Genomic DNA, 22,724 nt, shown 5'->3' on the forward strand with positions numbered 1-22,724 from the left:
CCCGCATTGAGCCTTGCAGTGCACCATCACGAGTGCCAGGTTACCATCCTTTTTGCTTTCCTGATTTCCTTCTATAATCCAGCATTTAGGGGGAAAAAAGAGGGTTAACCAAAAGGAATTTACTGGGATGATTTTCCTGGTTGGTTGTTTTGCTTTCTCTATACTACTCAGGGCTCGTTCACATCTGCGTTCTCCTCTCCGTATTGCAGGTTTCCGTTTCCTGCATAAAACAGAGCAGGAGACAGAATCCTGCAGGAGTCTTTGTCCGGCCGTGAGCGGCGGTGAGCGTTATGCTCTCTGCCGCGAAACCGGCTTTTTATAATCCGGACACAGAGTCGGACATGCAGTACTCTGTGTCCGGATTTAAAAAAAACGGTTTCGCGGCGGAGAGCATAAAACGCTCACCGCCGCTCACGGCCGGACCCGGTCTGTGGTTTCCGTCTTCTGGCATGCAGAAGACGGAAACCACAGAACGGAGACTCTGAACGCAGGTGTGAACCTAGCGTCAAACATTACTGAAAAATGTCAAATGACCATTGTAGTGCTGGAGTGTCAAGGCACATTTTCATTCTTCTATATCACCAGCAATGAAAAGGCAAGGTTAGGGTGCATTCAGACTACTGATACGCTGCCTGATTCTGAACGTTAAAACACGTTCAGAATCAGCGCGTATAAAGCAGTTCCCATTCATTTCAATGGGAGCCGGCATACGAGCGCTCCCCATTGAAATGAATGGGCTGCTTTTTTCACTACGAGCGCTCCCATTGAAGTGAATGGGAAGTGCTCGCGTGTACTGCTCGGAATGAGCTGAGCTAACCGTACACGCCGTACGTACGCGCTCGTATGTCGCTCCCATTGAAATGAATGGGAACTGCTTTATACGCGCTGATTCTGAACGTGTTTTAACGTTCAGAATCAGGCAGCGTATCAGTAGTGTGAATGCACCCTTAGACTTTGTTCACACCACATTCTTGGTCTACATCAGACATACGTTGTGTGTTCTGGAAATAGGCTTTGATTTCGGTGCTTGTCTGCATAACAAAGTGGTAATTATAAGATATAACTTTTATTAATTGCCACTTAGGCTAAAAACGTCCACACATACTACATATATAAGACCCATATATGTAAGAACCACTGAATGGGAGCAAGATTTTATCTCCCTCAGTAAACATTCAGCCTATTCTGTGTGTATTGATAAGAACTAAAAGTGGATACACTATTATGACTATAACTGCTAATAACACAAATAAAGCTCCAATGAAATCCCAGGGAAACAATATATACCCCTATCTAGGACTTCACGGTTACTACAGACTGGCTCTACGCGTTTCGCCTGTAAACTCAGGCTCATCAGGAGCTGCGTTTTGGGTATAGTAACCCTGAAAGATTAAGTATTGGGGCACACCATCAGTGCCTCAAGAACTGCAGTTTTTACTGCACATCGTTAGTGGTGCTTTCCTTAATCTTTCAGGGTTACTATACCCAAAACGCAGCTCCTGATGAGCCTGAGTTTACAGGCGAAACGCGTAGAGCCAGTCTGTAGTAACCGTGAAGTCCTAGATAGGGGTATATATTGTTTCCCTGGGATTTCATTGGAGCTTTATTTGTGTTATTAGCAGTTACCAACTAGCCACTAATTCCTACTAATAAGCGCAGGGTAACAACAAGAATTATATACCTGTGATTTTGTGGGGTTAGGGTTAAGTGAGGCAGCAGTGATAATCTATAGGAAATCACAAAAAGAAGTTACAATAGAGCTGTCTCGAACTACCACAGCAGTGTTGGTTTGCTGCATAGGACCCTATAGCACCTAATTTAAAGCTATTACGCTCCTTTTATTTTATTTACCATATATGTTACCAGTTCAATTTGGCTCAGTAATGTGACAGTGAGTCAATGTAACTTTATTCTCAGCCAATTCTGAATAGTTGTGAGTGTATATCTATGGTGGAACACTGTGTCATAATAGTGTATCCACTTTTAGTTCTTATCAATACACACAGAATAGGCTGAATGTTTACTGAGGGAGATAAAATCTTGCTCCCATTCAGTGGTTCTTACATATATGGGTCTTATATATGTAGTATGTGTGGACGTTTTTAGCCTAAGTGGCAATTAATAAAAGTTATATCTTATAATTACCAGTTTATATACCATTCAGCCAGACTGTGAAGTATAGATATAGTGGTTGAAATTAACCCCTGTGACAATATCTGCATAACAAAGTTAGCAGATTTTCTACTTCAATTCCAATTTAAGAGAAAAGTGAAGTTTTAAGTTATACTTGCTTGCATTCTAGACATCACAAAGATTACCAGACAGATATCGCCGCCATCCTCTCTTTGGTAAGGGCCGGGATATTTCTGAAGTATTCTGGAAAGCTTTGGCAAGGCAATTGATCAGTGAAGGATTCCTCCAAGAGTTATCTGGTCGAACTAAATTTGCAACTACTTGTGCCCTTACAACCAAGGTAATGCGTGATGATTATTTTGGTTTTTTTACTCTTCTTCTGTGGTTAGATAGTTGCTTCTTTTGATTGTAATTTATGTTTTGTTTTGTTTTTTTTTGTCTACCCAATCCATTTTAAAAATCAGAAATGTCTTTTTAAGAAACAAAATGAAGGGAGGCTTCTGAGGTTAACTATATTTGTAAAATAGCTTTCTTCCCACTACTGTCACAATGTGTTCGGCCAGATTGTGTTGGGTCACACTTTTAGCCCCTAATATCAAATTTTTTACACTCTATGTAAAATTGGAATTTTCCATAGAAATTGGAATTCCAAATTCCAAGTTTAACAAATAAGTAAGCCATTCTCATCCTAAGTGTGTTCGCATACACTATATCAGGGGTCCTCAAACTTTTTTTTTTTTTTTTTTTTAATGTAGATTGTGAGCCCCACATTGGGCTCACAATGTAAATTTTTTTCCCTATCAGTATGTCTGTTTTTTTTGGAATATGGGATGGAAATCCGTGCAAACACGGGGAGAACATACAAACTCCTTGCAGATGGTTTTTTGCCCTTGGCGGGATTTGAACACCAGGACCCCAGTGCTGCAAGGCTGCAGTGCTAACCACTGAGCCACTGTGTGGCCCCCTCAAACTTTTTAAACAGGGAGCCAGTTCACTGTCCCTCAGACCATTGGAGGGCCGAAATATAGTTTAAAATTTTTTAAAGATTATACACTCCACAGTAGCTCCCCCACAGTATTATATGCTCCACAGTACACCCCCTCCACACAGTATTATGTGCTCCTCAGTGTGCCCCGCCATAGCATTATATGCTCCTCAGTACACCCCCCCACACATACACAGTATTATATGCTCCTCACTATGCTCCCCCCCACGCTGTATTATATGCTCCTCAGTACACCCCCTACACTGTATTATATGCTCCTCAGTATGCTCCCCCCCACGCTGTATTATATGCTCCTCAGTACACCCCCTACACTGTATTATATGCTCCTCAGTATGCCCCAAACCTCCCTTAGGGTGCATTCACACTACGTATACGGCAGCTTATTCTGAATGTAAAACATGTTCAGAATAAGCGGCGTATAAAGCAGTTAAATTCATTTCTATGGGAGCCGGCATACAAGTGCTCCCCATAGAAATGAATGCGCTGCTTTTTTCACTACGAGCAGTCCCATTGAAGTGAATGGGAAGCGCTGCGTGTACGGCTAGCTCTGGGGAGCGCTCGTATGCCGGCTCCCATAGAAATGAATGGAACTGCTTTACACGCCGCTTATTCTGAACGTGTTTTACGTTCAGAATAAGCTGCCATATACGTAGTGTGAATGCACCCTTAAACACACACACACACACACACACACACACAAACAAACACTATTATACTTACCCTTTATGTCATCGCGCCTGCGTCGGGGCAAAGGTCACAATATGCAGTCAGTGTTAGCTCACGATCGCGCGGACTGCGGCCTACATTCACTGCTTTCAGCTGTATGTGCATTTGCACATACAACTGAAAGCAGCAATCACTCTCTAACGGGGAATCCTGTACCGGATTACCCGTTAGTGAGCGATCCAAGCAACGGCGTGTGGGACGTAAAAATGTCCTGGGCAGGCCGTATGTAGCCCGCGGGCCATAGTTTGAGGACCCCTGCAGTAAATGGTTCATATTTGGTGTAGTATTTTTGTGAATGATAAAATGCCCTTTTTCTGTAGGGCAAAAAATGGATGAGTAAAGCTGAGAATCTACCATGCCCAAGTCTTATGTTGACACCAACTGACGAATTGTGCCCTCGAAGATTTGTTATGCCAAGGTAATTTTTAACCAACGTTACACATATTTTTGGGCTGCGTTAACAAGAAAGATATGTTCACTATGTCACTAACCAGCCCTATAACAGAGTATTAGTGGTTTCGAAGTAATTAAGATGCTCAGAGATTCCTTTAAGAAATGGATTCAGTGTATTATATTTTAATGTTGAATTTATTGAAATCATTTAAAATATATACATAGAGTTTTTAAACAAACAGGAAAAACTCAACAACTAAATATTTTGCTTGCACGTCTTTGTAACAAACTACCGATATATTTTTTGCCACATGCTTTATAACTCTTCAATTGATCAAACATAGACGATATGTTATAATAACAGGGTTGAGCATGACTTTGAATGTTTTTTTTTTCCTTTACTCATTGATCTATTAGACTATTTATTGGACTGATCTTTGGGGTCTCACTGCAGGGACCTCAAATGTATCAGTGATGTGACCAAACATGTGTGGTCACTCTTTGTAAAAGCAAACATAAGTTTGAGAAACTGCATTTAAAGGGGTATTCCCAAATTGCCCGCTCACCAACTTGCAGGCTGTATGCTCTGTTCACTTCCTGGTTTTCTCGGTGAATTGGTGGGCAAGGCTTCATTTGCTGTCTCCCAGACAAAGCCAGCTCTGCTATCTCTCTTCATAGCAGTACATGTTTGCAGTCAGTAATGAGGGATGGTTGTAAATAAATTAGCACAGTATCAATGGAAGATGCACAATATGAAGCTGATGTAGCAGAACTGGATTTGATAGGTTATGAAAATCCCAAATTTACATGCTACAGGACCAAGAGTCAGCTTGCAATATACTCAGTTTTAGGTCTTTGTTTACATACAGAGGTAATGGACTCCCTGTCTCATCCCTTATCAGCAAAGTTCAATTAGCAGACTGATAACTGGAAGAGGAAGATAAACAGCTCAGAAATACAAGCACTCAGCTCCCCCTCCCCTCCCTGAGAGCAGGGAGCTACATCACTTGTCCTGGGCGGAGAGATAAAGAGCTCAGAAATACAAGCACCGAGCACTCAGCTCCCCCTCCCCTCCTGAGAGCAGTGACCTTGTCCTGGGCGGAATGATAAGATCATCCCCAGGTCCGTGGTTATGGAAACACAGTGTAAACAATGAAGTGAATAATTCTCAGCAGCCAAACAAATCAGTTTTGATAAAGCAATGTATTTAGGAAAAGTCTTAAATCCACATAAGCTAGCAGTATAGATAGGATTCTTGAGATGGGACAACCTCTTAACAGCTAGAAATAAGGGCTGGGCACCATTGTTATGTACAGCAATGGTATCCCAGCAGTTGAACCACACAGGACTAAGTCAAAATAGAATGAAAGAATAAATATTGGAGGTTCAATCAGGGTTCAAGAGTCAGCTTTAGGACCAGCAAGAAAGAACACTTAGAGACCAGGTATCATTGCATTCTTTTAATCTGTGTTTTTCAATAGTTTGCAGCAGTATACTCCAAAGGTTAGGCAGCCATTATCAGATGCAACATCTAAGAAGCCTGAAGCTGGTATTCAGGTGGGTTTCATGCTTCTCTTTTTTTTTTTCTTTTTTTTTTTTTTTTTTTTTGCTGTCCGTTAGTGTTGATGACAAAGTTTGTTTGCATCTACAGAAGGTCTCTTTGAAGGACAAGTTTTCATATCAAGAACCTGGGAAGATTTTAAAATCATCAGAACTCCCTTCAACCAGGTATTACTAGTCTGGCATAAAACTAGTTGAAAGTTAACCTGTTCCTGCCAGGTTAAAGTCGCCGTATTCAAACACCTGGAATTTTTTAATATTTCCATACATACAAAGGGATTCTTTTTTTGTGAGACCAAAGGTACTTTTTAGTTATTTTGAATGTCTATGGCTGTGATTACTTTTTCTTCAAATTCGCTTTGTTACTATTAAGGCGGGTCATAGACCAACCTCAATAGTAAAATTCCTATGACAGGCCTGAGAGCTTTCATAAGACTCTCAGCTGTCATAGAAATAGGTAGACTCCCGCGACGTTGCTTTACAGAGCCAGCCTGCAACGTTACGGGGCCAGTGGAGACTGGCCTCAGGGGCTCTTTTCTTAATTCAGGGGGGTCACAGTCCAGTGCTTGCGATGAGAGTGAACTCTGATCGCGGGCATTAGCTCCGGGTCTCCGCTGTACATTACAGCAGAAACTCGCTAGCTATGGTGGCTGTCATCTTTAAAAACCAAGCATCAGTCGTAATACTATGGCAGATGTTGGGAAGGGGTTAAAGAAGCAGTTTGTGTATATATATATATATATACACACACACACACACACACACACACACACACACACACACACACACACACACACACACAATTCAGCTATGGGAGTTACATGATTTTTTTTTTTTTGCATGATGAACTGTTCCACACAGGCTCTCTGCAGGGGAAGACAAAAGCTTCTGTCACTTACTACTTGAGAGCAGACTGTTCCTGTCACACATTTATAATAATGGAGCTCACAAATCATCATCCCTAACTATATTCTTATAGCCTCTTACATTATTTAGGAGAATACAGACAGAAGGTAATTGCACTGCCCCCAACGTGATGCTGTGCTGAGGCATCATGGGATTGATAGCAGAGCAAAGATAAATATCAAATCCAAGATATAAAAAAACAAACAAACTGGCGTTTGACAGACAAAGCAGGTGAAGGGTGCAGGGATGGGATTTTTTTTTCCTGGAGAGCTTCTTAAAATTCAAATTCATACTATGTTTTCTGTTTAGTTAAAGGGAATTTTCCATTTCATTGTTTTGTACTAAAACAGCAACGTATATGAGTTTGTTTTACTAATATACTAAATAAGACACCAGATTTCTTTAGTACAGAGCATTGTTCTTTCAAATAAATACTCATGAAACTAAAAACTAGCCACTCCTAGGAGGATGAACTGTATATGCAGTAGCTCTAAAGTAGGAGGCTGTCGGTCAAAGGTATGTTTGGCCAACAGTTATCTCCTTCTCCAGGTCTCTAGGTTTATCCAAATATATAAGAAAAAGTCCAGCACTATGCACATTCATCCTCTGCTTTAATATGAGATAAAATAAAATCATTTTGACTGGTAACCTTATGTTTGAAATGTGTAGGATGGAAAATAATTAATTTTCTTTCTTTTTATTCATGTATTTATTTAAGCATATTGAGACACATTTCTCCACGCAAACCATGCAAACCACCAGAACCAGCTGTGTCACAAAGAGAATTAGAGCTGCAGGTAAGTTAAACTTTTAACCAAAGGCTCAAAAGCCTCTGATCTTTTGTAACAAATCCGTAATTTTTCTTGACATAACTGAGCACATATCACAATGTATACACATTTGTCTCAAGATAAAATTATATTACGCTTGTGTTGAAAGTGACTAGAACATGTGGTCAATTAGTTGGTAAGTATATCTGATGTTATTTGGCCTGCATTCATCTGTGTCCATATGATGGAATGCTTATAAAATATAGCTGCTCATTTAGTTTTCATATGGACAGGTGTAGAATAACATTAGAGAAGAACTGCATTTCTACACACTTTATTTACAACTGTCAGTAACTTAAGCATACATAACATTTTCAACATGTTAAGACCACATGCATAATGGGATCTTGGAGTTGTGTTCTCACATTTCACAACTGCCACATTTGAGAATGAGATACCAGTTTGATCACTGAAAATTAAAAATGTGAAAAATAAGTGGTTGATGAAGTGGAGACCACCACTTTGATAACACACCCTTGTTTTTGATCATAGATTTTTTTTTTCTAACTATATCTATGTATATTCAGTGTTTCAGTGTCTCCCCGACTTCTATACAAACATAATTGTTTAGCTCAGTCATGTTGTATGTATTTGGAACCAGTATTTTATGCCAGCATTATATTTTGAAGGTTGTAACTGATGAGATTTTCTTTCTTGCAGACTACATTGTATGGCAAGCTTGTAGCAGCCAGACAAAAAATTGCTAGTGAGAAGGATATCCCACCGGCTGTATTAGCTACTAATAAAGTACTTGTGGACATGGCTAAAATTAGGTAATTTTTTCTTTGTTTTTAGTAGAAATCTAAAACAGATGGCAAAATAAGGGTGGTGTATAAGTTCGGGAGGGGGGGCATACAAATCTAATTATTGTACACCAATAGTAACATTAATACAATCTAAGAAAAAAAAAAAAACTTTACCTCTGTTTTTTTTTGTTACGCCCAACTCCAAGTGTAATAAAAACAACATTTGAATATAGATGTAATGTCAGTACTTATGTTTTCTTGTAGACTTTGATGGGAGATAGGAAAGTTTAGCTTTCACTGAAAACACTAATACTTGAGTACGGCTTATACTCGAGTCATTACGGTAATTTTCTGCTAGCAGGCCAGTAACGCAGACACCCCCACACACACTGCTCCATCACACGCTGGGTGACGTGGTCACACAAGCTCAAGCCCACACCCGAGATTGCAGGCATGAGCTCCGGCAACTCCACTGTAGGTAACTCTTACAGTGGTAATGCCGGAGTTTATGCCTGCAATCAGAGATCGCAGGCATGAGCTCCAGCATCTCCACTGTAAGAGTTACAGCGGAGATGCCCTGTGTAGATCCCCCCCCCCCCCCAAAAAAAAAAAAAAAAAAAAAAAAAGTTTTACGTTAGCTTTGGGGTCGGTCCCTACCGGCCCCATACCTTTTAAGTTGCAGGCCGGCTCCTGCGCGGTGAGCTCGCAGGAGCCGACTTGTTCCGATGACAGCCAGGAGCCTAATAAAGGCTCCCAGGCCTGTCATCGCTATATTTCTATTGGGGCTGGTCTATGACCATCCGCAATAGTAATGTATAGAATCTCCCTTAGACGGCAATACATTTGTATTTGTATACATTTGTATTGCCGTCTACGGGACTTGCAATCAAATGACTGCAAGTTTCAAGTCCCCTGGTGGGGGGGCTAATAAAATAGTTTAAAAAAAAAAAAAAAAAAAGTAAAAAAAAAATATAATTAAAAAATAAAAATTCTAAAACACTCCTTTCCCTAGAATACATATAAGGGTGGGTTCACAGCACCCGATCTCCGTTATGCAGGTTTCCATTTTCTGTCAGCAGAAGACGGAAACAGACATTCAGTGAGTGCCCATGAGCGTCTTCTGCTCTCTGTGGCAAAACCGTGTTTTTGTTTTTTTTTACCGGACACAAAGTCCTGCATGTCTGACTTTGTGTCCGGTTTTAAAAAAAAACAAAACGGTTTCGCCATGGAGAGCAGAGGACGCTCATTAATGGGTTAGAAAACTGCCTGCCGGTTTCCATCTCCTGCCCAGTTTCTTGGGCAGGAAACAGAAACCTGTATAACAGAGATCGAGCGCTAGTATGAACCCGCCCTCCAAGTAGAAAATTACTGTGAAACACATACACAATAGGTATCCCTGTGTCTGAAAGTGCCCGGTCTACTGAATATAGGGTATCTGCAGTGCTCCTGTTCTGTCGGGAAGGTGTTAATAGGAGCACTGCAGATACCCTATATTCAGCCAGGCTGAGTTCCAAGTGGGGGGAAAACCCCCCAGTCCTCAAGCTCAGGGAAGGGGCAAACAGACAACCAAAACACCCCCTCCCCTTCCCCAGCACTCAGCATCTACTGCACCCAAAAATTACGGCTATTTTAATTTTTGAAATGTTCCAGTAGCTGCTGCAATTCCCCCCTTGGCTTATACTCGAGTCAAGTTTTCCCATTTTTTTGTGGTAAAATTAGGGGTCTCGGCTTATATTCGGGTCAGCTTATACTCGAGTGTATATGGTACCTGAAAAATCTAAAAAAAAAAAAAAAAATTGTACTGCCTAGCTGGCCTCATCAAATTGGCCAACTGTAACCCCCATTATTACACCACCATCAGGGATGCTGGGAGGAGCCAGGTTCTGTCTAGTATTTGACCATCTAGTAGTAATATAGTACTGAGGCTACTGCAGGCTGGTTTTGTCCCAGATTTCTACTGCATTTTTAGATCTGAGTGGTTATGAAAAAGGAGGGAGGGGTAACAAATTTTTTATTTTTTGGGGTTTTTTTCAATTTTTTTTGTATTTTTTAAACAATCTGAGCTTCACCTCATTTTTCATAAGAAGGCAGATCCAATAAAGTAGAACTGGTCTGGAATTCCCAAGGTGGGAAAACACGGTTTTGGTTGGTTTGCTTAATAACAATAATCATCATTATTATCACTCAGATAGCAGTCATTATTAATAAAGTTAAAAGAAAAAAAAAACTCACAAAGATATTGACTGTCATATCAACTATCAGGCTGTTCTTGTACAAATATTTTTTTTTTGAATTCTTTAATCTACAGGCCAACTACTATTGAAAATATCAAAAAAGTTGATGGAGTATCTGAAGCAAAGGCCCATATGCTAGCACCCCTTGTGGAGATTGTGAAGGAATTCTGTCTCACCAACAGTTTGAAGGTATCATACATTTATAGCGTGAGGTTTTCAGTTTTGAACAGTTTCTCGCTTTTCAATCATCAGTGCCAGCAGGGTGGGGAATTATGAGCTTACTGCTGTTGCATTTGAATCTAAAGTGTTCATACACCTCTGATGACCCACTATATCAGAAAACTTTACAAACTATGCCAGCATAAAGCAGAGATGTGGTAAAGTATATTTATGAACTAACTTGGATGATATCAATATTTAACGTTTTTAAAATTCCATTTTTTTTCCCCAAAATTCCAAATTTTTCATATCTCCAAAACATATTGGTCAATATTTGTCACTATCTGGGGCCACACGGTGGCTCAGTGGTTAGCACTGCAGCCTTGCAGCGCTGGAGTCCTGGTGTTCAAATCCTGCCAAGGGCAAAAAAACCCATCTGCAAGGAGTTTGTATGTTCTCTCTGTGTTTGCATGGATTTCCATCCCATATTCCAAAGACATGCTGGTAGGGAAAAAATGTACATTGTGAGCTCTATGTGGGGCTCACAATCTACATTAAAAAAAAATATATATATTTGTCACTATCTCGAAGCATAGTGGGGGAATTTATTAAGACTGTTGTTTTCATGACTGTCTTAATAAAGTTCCTGACCAGTGTGAGGAACCCCTGAAAATTAGAGACTCTGGCCACTTATTAAATTCGGCACTCTCCCTTGTGTCAGAATAGAAATCCACACTAGTCAGGAACTCATGTACTCAAGAACAATGTTACTCATGCCAGTTTTCTGGCTCGAGTTATAATAAATTTATTGGACTGAAGCATCCCTGGCCTACCCAACTGTACCCACCTCACAGAAAGTGGTGAGAGATGCTCAGAACAAGGGATGTAGCACATCTTTGGCGCAATAACACCAATCTACAGTAGGCTGGTGTAAATGTGTTAATATATTTTCCTCCATGTCAGGAAAAAAACTTGCTTAAAATCACCTGGAAAGTTTCTGACCCTTGTCAGATTTGAAAAATGGGGCTCTGCCAGGAAGTCCAAAACTAACTGTGGCGAGCAGGAGTTAAATTTAAATTGTAAATTTTATACATCTTTAATTTTAGGCAGAGTCACTTAACGTTTCTGGTACAAATTTACAAACCAACATGGCTGTTTCCAAAGGCTCAGCTTGCATCGAGCTTCCAGAGTCTCCTCGCATTACCTACTCACTGTTTCAGGAGCAGGGCTTGTCAATGGTGAGTGTGACAGTGGTATTTGCTTTCTAGACTCTCTGTACTAAAGGGTTGTATGTTGTACTTTTTTGCTTGTAAATTTTTTCACACTGCAGTACATGAATTCCAACAGCTAAAACCGTTTTTAAAGGGGCTCTATCAGCAAAATCATGCTGATAGAGGCCCACATATGCGTGAATGGCCTTTAAAAAGGCTATTCAGGCACCGCTAAAGTTATATTAAACTACCCCCCAGTTTTAAAATAATACCCTAAAAAAAAGAATGTGATCTACTTACCCATCGTGCACGGTGGGCGGGCATTCAGGGTCCGCCGTCTTCTTCATTCACGCCTCCTCTTCCTGTGATGTCCTCGGGTCCCGTCTAAGTCGCGAACTGACATTGCTAAAAAATGGCCCGGGTGGATGCGCAGTAGCATGCTGCTTCTATTACGGCTACTGCGAATGCGCCCAGGCCATTTTTTTTAGCAATGTCAGTTTGCGACTTAGACGGGACCCGAGCACATCAAGGAAGAGGAGGCGTGGCTGAAGAAGATGGCGGACCCTGAATGCCCGCCCACCATGCACGATGGGTAAGTAGATCACATTCTTTTTTTAGGGTATTTTTTTAAAACTGGGGGGTAGTTTAATATAACTTTAGCGGTGCCTGAATAGCCTTTTTAAAGGCTATTCACGCATATGTGGGACTCTATCAGCATGATTTAACTTGTATAATTTAAAATACTGTATAAATATAACAAAAGTCATTCTGATTTACCATTTCACTGTTCTTTTGTTCTTCTTTCTGTCAGCAGTAAATTAGTTATAAACCTAATCTCAGTACCTTGTGGTGTTTCTTCAGTTTCCGAAAATGTCTCTGTTATTCAGCTTTGGAGCCCTATTTCTTGTAAATCAATATGCAAATGAAGAGGAAAGTGCTTTGGGGGCCGTACCTTGTCTTGCCTTCCTTGCAGAGCACTGTCCTCTCATTGACAGTCTGATAGTCGTTGAATCAATGGTAATGATTGAGCTCTTCCAGGTGAGGCCACCTACTTGCTGCTGTTAGGCAATGGGCCTGACATGTAAAGATATTCCTTAGTCAAAGAAGAAAATAAAATTCAGTATGGAATGACTTTCTGACTAATGACAGTGGGAAACCAAGTCAATTAGAATTAGTGTACTGTGACAAAACTCAATGAATGTGGATTTATAAATTAAGATGAATAAACATTTTATATATCAATGTATAAATGTATTTTGAATTTAAAATGTTTTATTTTCAGCAAACTGTTTCTGATACCCGAAGTATAAGCTTGACAGCTGTTGGCATGCATTTATGGCAAGCACTTAAAGCTGGTTACCCCCTTGATGTTCAGCGAGCTGGCTTGACACTGGCTATACAGAAGACTATTACAGAGGTTATAAAAGGGCCAACAATCAACTCAGGTTAGACAAGATCTAATATATTTTTGTATGTAACAAGTACAAGACAAACCATATATAGCAATATATGGTTTAATAAATTTGCGCTAATTGACAGAACTTGGGGTTGTTCTAAATAAAGCATTAGTTTATAATGTTATAATTTTGTAATGTTCTTGGTGTGAAGGAAAGGATAGAAACTCAAAAACATAATTTGTTGTTGGCATATATAGCCAGCAACAAATTATGTTTTTGAGTTTCTATGCTTTCCTTCACACCAAGAGCCTTACTTATACAACCTAGAAAAATGGTTCTGGTATCAGAAGAAAGCTGAGATATTACTAGTTAAAAGCTCAGTCGGGAATATGATTTTATATGCAACATGAACTGCTGCATATTAAGTTCAAATTCACAACTGTGAGTATATGAAAGCTGCAAATCTCAGCTTCCTTGTGATATCAGAACCATTTTTCTAGGTGGTGTAAAACCAAAGAGACAGCCATTTGAAGTGACCATATCTCCTTCTGGTAAATGCTTCAGCTCTGCATGTTCACAATACAAATGTAAATGGACTTTCTAGGGCTAGGTTAAGGGCTCGTTCACATCTGCGCCCGGCACTCCGTTATGCAGGTTTCCGTTTCCTGCATAAATCAGAGCAGGATACGGAAACCTGCAGGACTCTTTCTCACCCATTCATTTGAATGGGTGAGAAATCTGTCCGGCGGTGAGCGTTTTATGCTGTCCGCCGCAAAACCGGGTTTTTTTAATCTGGACACAGAGTCGGACATGCAGTACTCTGTGTCCGGATTTTTTAAAAAAAACGGTTTCGCGGCGGAGAGCATAAAACGCTTATCGCCGCTCACAGCCGGACCCGGTCTGTGCTTTCCGTCTTCTTGCATGCAGAAGACGGAAAGCACAGAACGGAGACCAGAACGCAGGTGTGAACCTAGCGTAATAAAGTATATAGCAAAATGACCACCAAGCATCCCACAATGCAATAGCAAAAAAAATAAAAATTGGGTTCATACTTCAAAGGCCATGAATGTTTATTTTTCTGGGAATTTTGGAAAAAAAACCTATGCAAATTAGTTCTCCTCGCTAGAAAAAGGCAAACTGTGCCAAACTCCACATATTGGATGGTAACAACCCAACAAGAAAATGTCTGACTTTTAAAGAAGTCATTGAACAGTTTCCTTTTTCCAGGAAGAAGACCTAATTCATATATTTTTTTTCCATGTTAAAAAAAAAAAAAAAAAAAGTAGTATAATGTAATTCAGTGGGGAAAAAAAATAATTCTGCTATTGTTTATTTTATCGTTTTTACGGTATTGATTGTGCATATTTATATTTTTCTATAGGTGAGTATGATTGCAGTGATACCGTATAGATTTACAGTATATATATAGTTTATTTTTATTCTTTAATGCTTTGAAAGAAATTACTCTGTATTGCCACATTCTGACACCCATAACTTTTTGTTTATATTTCTGTTGTGTAAGGGCTCTTTTTTTTTGTGGGTTGAGTTGTAGTTTTTATTGGTTACCATTATGTGTAAATATACAACTATTTGATCACTTTTTAAAAACATTTTTTTTTTTTTTTTTTTTTTTTTTTTAAGGTGGTAGAGATGAGCAAAAAACTGTGATCCAGACATTGTGATTTTTTTTTCAGTCACTTTCACCATACTCTATAAATATATATTACAAAGGTTAATAGCCATTCAAAAATTTAAAATAATGTCACAGAAGCAAATGGCCTGAGAAACAAACGATAATATAAAACGTAACCTTTAATAGTAACCATTTAAAGGGATTCTATCATTAGAATCTCTTTTTTCAGTACTACCATGTCAGAATAGCCTTAAAGGGGTATTCCCATGTCTCTTGCTCACCAGTCTTCGCTGCTGCAAAGACTTCTTTCTTCCTGGTTTTCGACGTCAATTGGTGGGCAGGGTTTCATATGCAAAGCCACACTGTCCGACTACCTCCAGTTTAGCTCCGCCCCCAAAATAGTGTGTAGCTCCGCCCACCACATAGCGTGATCCTATGGGACGACTGAAGGGCCTGTGATGTCATCAAAGGTCCTATAACACTTGGATTTAGCTTGTTCTATATAGAGTCGGATAAATCCTAGTGAGCAGAGGGACCAGGTCCTTGAGCCCACTAGGATTTAGAGAATATAGATATATATATGTACTGTATATATATATTATATAAGAAAGCAGCACTCATTTACCCCCTCCTTTATCTGAGGGCAGGAAGCTAGGTCACATGTAGCCAGGAACGTCCTTCTGCCTCGCGGCGCCTATCGCGCTGCACTGTGGAGCGGGGAGGAACGCCCCCTCCCTCTCCTTATAATACTCGTCTATGGACGAGCTGTGTAAGCAGAGGGAGGGGGCGAGGCAGAAGGATGTTCCTGGCTAACAGTCAGAAACGCCCTTCTGACAGTAAAGCGCTACGGTCCCGGGACCGATAGCGCTTTACACCGGGCACGGATCGGGAAAGCCGACAGTGTGCTGAATTCAGCGCACTGTCAGCTTTCCAGCAGTATATAAAACTGCATGTGCCTGATTTGATGAAAGGTCCTCTTTAATAATGTTCTGTCAATGGGACGGGGTATATCTATCACGCTGACAATGATTTTAGTGAGATAGACATTAGTATAACCTACATATAGAAATCCCTGAGTTTAATTGACTCATTAGGCTAGACCATTCATTCTCTCCATCAATCCCTAATGATACTATTAGTAGATTTCTTAAAAATCCACATACCCTATAAAAAACTAGATGTGATTTTATAATATGAAGTTTGTATTTGCAGATCTCTCAAGATTTCAAGCTATAAGGTCATTGGTGGCTCCTGAAATTGATATCTACCTCATAAGGATGGTGATCACACTGCTAGAAAAAGAGAGAGCTGGTGAACTAGGCCTAACAAATGAACATCCACAAAGTCCTACAGTGCAAGCAAGGGACAAGTCACAGGAACAAGAGTGCACACAGCCCAGAACCACTATGGACAGGAGTCATATTTGGATTGAAAAGGAGGTTAGATGGTCTTTCTAGGGTTACTTGACAACTCTAAATCTTTTGGGACACTTTGTGTTCAACTTATTTTTTTTATCATAAAATCAGTTATCTAAACTAAAAGTCCCATAATCATAGTTGTAGGATTGTGTGGTGCACATGTGGTCATCATTTTCACTCAGACCAGGGAGCAGTAATTATTTAGGGTGCTGCCACACAGTTTACACACTTATTGCCAGTTAGTGCTTTCACTTAAGTCAAAGCACTGGTTCGGCTAGCAAAGAATGAGACTGAGATTCTAACACTTTGCGGCAGCACCTCCTGTGGCTGAATACGGCAATACTGCTGTATTTGGCCGCAGGATTGCTGCAATAGTATGCCAATGTCCCTACATCGGAATTCCTTTGTGGCTTTCCCCTGCTGATTAGGCCTGGAGGAATGAACTTAATCATCCGGGAGTCCCAAGCCACGGAATCCACAGCAAGATCGAGCTGATTTTTTTCGGCATCCTGCTGCGATCTCTGACTCCCATTGTAAACAATGGGAGGCAGATTCAGGGCAAAATCTGCCACAGATTCCTTTGTCTTAACATACCGTATATACTCGAGTATAAGCCAAGTTTTTCAGCACAGTTTCTGTGCTGAAAAAGCCCCCCTCGGCTTATGCTCCAGTCAAACAAACAAAATGTTTCTTTTTGTTTTTTTGGGGGGTGGGGGGGTGTCCTATGACCAGCTGCAATAGTAATGTTGTAGTTTTGAATAAAAAATCCAGCGCCAAAAAATTAAATAAAACTTGACTTTTACTTAGATCATGTTAAAATAATTTCACAAAATTGATCCAGAATGCAAAATACAAAAGAAGAGCTTACGCGTTTCGGGACCGCATAATATGTCCCTTACTCATAGCCTCATGGCTTACTCATGGCTATGAGTAAGGGACATATTATGCGGTCCCGAAACGCGTAAGCTCTTCTTTTGTATTTTGCATTCTGGATCCGTTTTGTGAAATTATTTTAACATGATCTAAGTAAAAGTCAAGTTTTATTTAATTTTTTGGCGCTGGATTTTTTATTCAAAACTACAACACAAGACGTCTTCTTTTCCAGTCGGGAATCTTCCGAGCAGCCTTGCACGTATGTTTTTTCTCATTTCTTTTTGATATTTGGGGTAGAGCGGTTTTTGTATATTTTTCTATTTGTGCAATAGTAATGTATAGAATCTCCCATACAATAGTGAAAAAATAAGAAGCTTTAAGAAAAATATAATAAAAAAATTAAATAAGTAAAAGTTCTAAATCACTCTTTTCCCTAAAATACATTAAAAGTACTTTGAAACACTTACACAAACACTTACACATTAGGTATCCTGTGTCTAAAAGTGCCTGGTCTACTGAATATAGGGGATATGCAGTGCTCCTGTTCCATCGGGAAAGGGTTAATAGGAGCACTGCAGATACCTTATGTTCAGCCAGGCTGAATTCCAAGTGGAGGAAAGAAAAAAAAAAACAGTCCTCAAGCTCAGGGAAGGGGCAGACAGACACCAAAACACCCCCTCCCCTTTCCCAGCACCCAGCAACTACTGCACCCAAAAACTCTGACCAGGCCCGATGCCTTGGGGTAACCCTGGACTCCGACTTATCCTTCAAACCACATATTCAAACCCTCAACACCTCTTGTCGCCTCCAGCTCAAGAACATCCACCGAATCCGCTCCTTCCTCACCCCAGAAACTACCAAGATGCTTGTCCAGGCCCTCATAATCTCCCGCTTAGACTACTGCAACACCCTTCTGCATGGAGTCCCAGCAAACACCCTCGCCCCCCTCCAGTCCACCCTAAACTGCGCTGCTCGCTTAATCCACCTCACCCCCCGATCTTCATCGGCTGCTCCCCTCTGCCAGTCCCTCCACTGGTTACCCATAGCCCAGCGAATCGAGTTCAAGCTACTAACGCTAACATACAAATCCATCCACAACCTGTCCCCTCCATATATCTCTGACCTCATCTCCCGCTACCTGCCCACACGTAATCTCAGATCCTCCAACGACCTTCTACTCCGCTCCGCCCTCATCCGCTCCTCACACAACCGTCTCCAAGATTTCTCTTGTGCATCCCCCATACTCTGGAACTCCTTACCACAACACATAAGACTGACCCCCACAATCACAGGATTCAAGAAGGTCCTGAAGACTCACCTATTCAGGAAGGCCTACAACCTCCAATAACACTATCACCGCACTGCCATCTGCACAGCCTCCCCCCTCTCCTTCTGTCTCTACCCCCCTCCCCTCATAGATTGTAAGCCCTCGCGGGCAGGGCCCTCTACCCCACTGTGCCAGCCGATCACTGTTAGTACGATATGTACCTGTATATTTTGTGTATTGTATGTAACCCCCAAATGTAAAGCACCATGGAATTAATGGTGCTATATAAATAAACAATAATAATAATAATTAAAATTTTTGAAATTTTCCAGTAGCTGCTGCATTTCTCCCCCAGGCGTATACTCGAGTCAATAAGTTTTCCTGTTTTTTGTTTTTTGTTTTTTTTTGTGGTAAAATTAGGGGTCTCGGCTTATATTCGGGTCGGCTAATACTTGAGTATATACGGTAAATGAATTTATCAGCTTGTACAAATTTACAAATTTGTGCAGCGTGAACATACTCAAAAATGGAAACTGTCAACTCTCCTGAGTAACCACTATGAAATAACGATTCTGGAGCATCTTTTCTTCCTTTTCTGTGCTATATCATTCCTATGTTATAATCAGTACTATTAGTAGTAGACTGTGCACACACCCTTTTGACTAGGGATCCATTTGGCAATTTATTCATAAATAGTCAAAGTGTAATACCCAATTTTGCCTTAAAATTAGGGACACTTTCTGCCACCCGTTGAAAGCAAGGTTGAAAAAATAAGTGTGCTGCTAGGTCTTGACTTGAATTCTGCGGCTTGAAACCCCCCTCTGATTAAGCCCATTCATTTAGAATACCACTGCTCTGGATGTCAACAGGGTCTAACAGAGAAATTCCACACCACAGAGTTATGAGAAAAGAATTTCTGAATTGTTACTTTATGGTAAATTTAAGTATTTATTCAAATAAACATGTCAGGTGAAGTGACTGCTCCTTTTTAACCCCTTCCCGACATCCGCCGTAATAGGGACTTCCCGTAAACCGCCGTAGTACTACATGACCGCCGGTATCTCAGGGGTTTCGGTATGTAATAGTGCCTATCGGCACCCCCCGCAACGGTTTCAGGGGTTCCGGTGTTGGTAGTGGGCAGCCCGGGGTCTGATCAGTGACCCCGGGTCTGCCCCATGTCGTCCTCTCCACGTACCTGGTTGATCCTGCCAGGAATGGAGGCTGTCAGCCCCGTGCGTCTGCACGAGCTGAGAGCTTCCTGTACACTGCAATACACGTGTATTGCAGCGTACATGTAGTTAAGCAGTGATCAGCAGATCACTGCTTCAATCCCCCATGGGGACAGAAAAAAAAAGTTATAAAAAAGTAAAGATAAAAAAGTTTAAAATAAATTAAAAATAAATAAAGCCCCAAAAATCCCATTTTCCCATATAAAATGTTTTACTATGTAAAATAAAGAAAAATAGAAAAGAACATTACATATTTGGCATCACCGCATCCGTAAAAACCTGAACAATTAAATTAAAACATTATTGAACCCGAACGGAGAACGACATAAAAAAAAAAAAAAAAAAAACGTAGAAAAGCGCACAAAATAATGATTATTCACCACCTTTGCCTTACAAAATGTTAAATAAAAAGTAATCAAATGGTCAGATGAAAACCAAGATGGTACCAATAAAAAGCAGAGGTCATCCCTCAAAAAATCAGCCCTCAACCAGCTGTCTACCGAAAAATAAAAATGTTATGCCTTTCAGAAGATGGCAAAAAAAATTGATTTTTTTTTTTCCCTAAATTGAATTTTATTCTGCACAAAGAGCAACGCATTAAAAAATAATATAAATGAGGTATCGCCCTAACCGTACCGACTCGCAGAATAAAGGTAACATGTTACTTATGCTGTACGCTGCACGGGAAAAAAAAAAAATGCTAAAAAGCAATGTTAGAATTGATGTTTCTTTTTACATCCCACCCAGAGTTAATAAAATGTAGTCAATAAGTTACAGGCCCCAAAATGGTGGCATTGAAAAGCATATCTAATACCGCAAACAAGCCCTCATATGGCCACATTGCAAAAAAAATAAATATATATATATATATATATATCCCAAAAGTCGCCAAATCATTAGGACATAAGTGGCTGCAACTAGAAGGAAATGTATAATCTGTGCGAGCATTTTCAGGGGACACCCCATATTTAGAGCTTAGGAGAGAGAAGACACCAGCGCTGATCCCCCAGAATGCCCCTCTTCCCCGTCTGTGTCATAGGAGCTAGTGGGAAAATAGAATGGGATTTGGTGTGCCCAATTTCCTCCGCACATCTTACATATTCATTTCGGGGTTACTAATGCTCACTACATCACTTGATAAATTTTTTGAGGTGTGCGGTTTTCAAAACGTGATCACTTTCTAGAGGTTTCCACTGTTTTGACACCTCAAGAGCTTTGTAAATGCGACATGGTTCCTGAAACTGATCACAGCCAGATCTGCCCTCTAAAAGCTCTTTGGCGCGCCTTCCTTTCTGCGTCTCGCTGTGCGTCCATATATTAGTTTACACCCACAAGTGGGGTACTATGGTAGTCGGGAGAAGTTGCATAACAAATTGTAGGATGCGTTTTCTCCTTTAACCCCTTGTGAATGTGCAAATTCTAGGGCTAAACGAAAATATTAGTAAAATAAAATCAAATTTGAAAATTTCACCTCCATTTTGTATTAATTCCTGTTTAGCACTTATAGGGTTAAATTACTAGGTATATGTTGTTTTGGCTTATTTAAGGGGTGCAATTTTGAAAATGAGGTGATTTATGGGGGGGTTTAATACAAGGGTCTTTCAAAACCCCTTCATAACTGGATTAGTCCCTTAAAAAATGGGTTTTGGAAATTTCTTGAAAATTTTCAATATTGTTGTTTCACTTGTAAACCTTATAATGTCCATAAAAAATAAAAGGGTGACTAAAGTTTGATGCCGACATAAAGCAGAGATCTGGGACATGAGATTTATGATATAATTTTGGTGGTCTGACTATCTGTATGCAATGCGCATCATTTCAAACTTTATACAATGCATATTTTTCAAAATTTCCATCAAATTTCCTATTTTTTTCTAATTAAACACAAAACATATCAACCAAAATTTACCACTAACATGAAGTACAATGTGTTACGAAAAAAACAATCTCAAAATCACTTTGGTAAGTTAAAGCGTTCCAAAGTTATTGCCACATAAAGTGATACATGTCAGTTTTGAAAAATCGAGCTTGGTCAGGAAGTCAAAAAGTGCCATCGGCGGGAAGGGGTTAAGTATAATGTGTTACGAAAAAACAATCTCAAAATCACTTTGGTAAGTTAAAGCATTCCAAAGTTATTGCCACATAAAGTGACACATTTCAGTTTTGAAAAATCGAGCTTGGTCAGGAAGTCAAAAAGTGCCATCGGCGGGAAGGAGTTAACCATAAAAGTTTCAGTTTTTGCCACATAAGAGTCCAAAATTTGCTATGGCGAGCAGGGGTTAAATAGTATAATTTTTTAAAATTTTAACATTTTTGTAACTTTTATATATCTTTAATATTAGGCAGATTCACTTAACGTTTCTGGTACAAATTTGCAAACCAACATGGCTGTTTCCAAAGGCTCAGCTTGCATGACACTTCCGGAGTCTCCTCGTCTTACATACTCCCTTTTTAAAGAACAGGGCTTGTCAATGGTGAGTATGAAAATACTATTAGCTCTGTAGAACTCGCTGCATCAGGGCTATGGAATCTGTAGGCCAAACCACTGACTCGTCTATATTTTCCATATCTCCAAATCTGGTTCTCACTCCTTCGTAAATGGCTGGTGGTCCACGGTGAGATAGGAGCACCAAACTTCTTCTAATTTAGGAAAAAAGACAGTTTGTAATGCAAGGCAGGAACAAACTACAAAAAAGATGCTTCAATGTCCTGTCAGACATGAAACTCAGACAGCACCAGAGAAAATCAGAGTAGGAAGAAAGAAAAAAGTTTTTCATGAGAACTTTTAGCAAATGGCAATTATTACAGGTATAGACTTCTCACAAGAGCGCATAAAAGTACCTTTTGGTGAGAGATCGTTAACTGCTAGACATGCATATGCAATCAGACATTTTGCCCAACTGATAGACTTTGAGAAGGAGCACATTATTGGACCGAAGAACCTGGATGGTTGTTTTGATAAATTACCTACGCTATATGGCATCTGACTTAGCTGGTTAGCAG

General features: G+C 40.1%; 1 protein-coding gene across 1 annotated transcript in view; it reads left to right on the forward strand.

The window, feature by feature from the left end:
* WRN (WRN RecQ like helicase) overlaps positions 1 to 22,724 on the forward strand; it is a 100,443-nt gene that overhangs the window by 67,673 nt on the left and 10,046 nt on the right. Inside the window, exons 23-33 of the mRNA XM_075262230.1 lie at positions 2,303 to 2,473; positions 4,186 to 4,283; positions 5,740 to 5,815; positions 5,910 to 5,986; positions 7,443 to 7,521; positions 8,215 to 8,327; positions 10,609 to 10,723; positions 11,800 to 11,931; positions 13,187 to 13,349; positions 16,147 to 16,373; positions 22,064 to 22,195. Of these exons, the coding sequence (XP_075118331.1) occupies positions 2,303 to 2,473; positions 4,186 to 4,283; positions 5,740 to 5,815; positions 5,910 to 5,986; positions 7,443 to 7,521; positions 8,215 to 8,327; positions 10,609 to 10,723; positions 11,800 to 11,931; positions 13,187 to 13,349; positions 16,147 to 16,373; positions 22,064 to 22,195 (1,383 nt within the window). The remainder of the gene's footprint in view (positions 1 to 2,302; positions 2,474 to 4,185; positions 4,284 to 5,739; positions 5,816 to 5,909; positions 5,987 to 7,442; positions 7,522 to 8,214; positions 8,328 to 10,608; positions 10,724 to 11,799; positions 11,932 to 13,186; positions 13,350 to 16,146; positions 16,374 to 22,063; positions 22,196 to 22,724) is intronic.

This window comes from Leptodactylus fuscus, chromosome 1, assembly GCF_031893055.1.
Source record: "Leptodactylus fuscus isolate aLepFus1 chromosome 1, aLepFus1.hap2, whole genome shotgun sequence".
Classification (NCBI taxonomy): Eukaryota; Metazoa; Chordata; class Amphibia; order Anura; family Leptodactylidae; genus Leptodactylus; species Leptodactylus fuscus.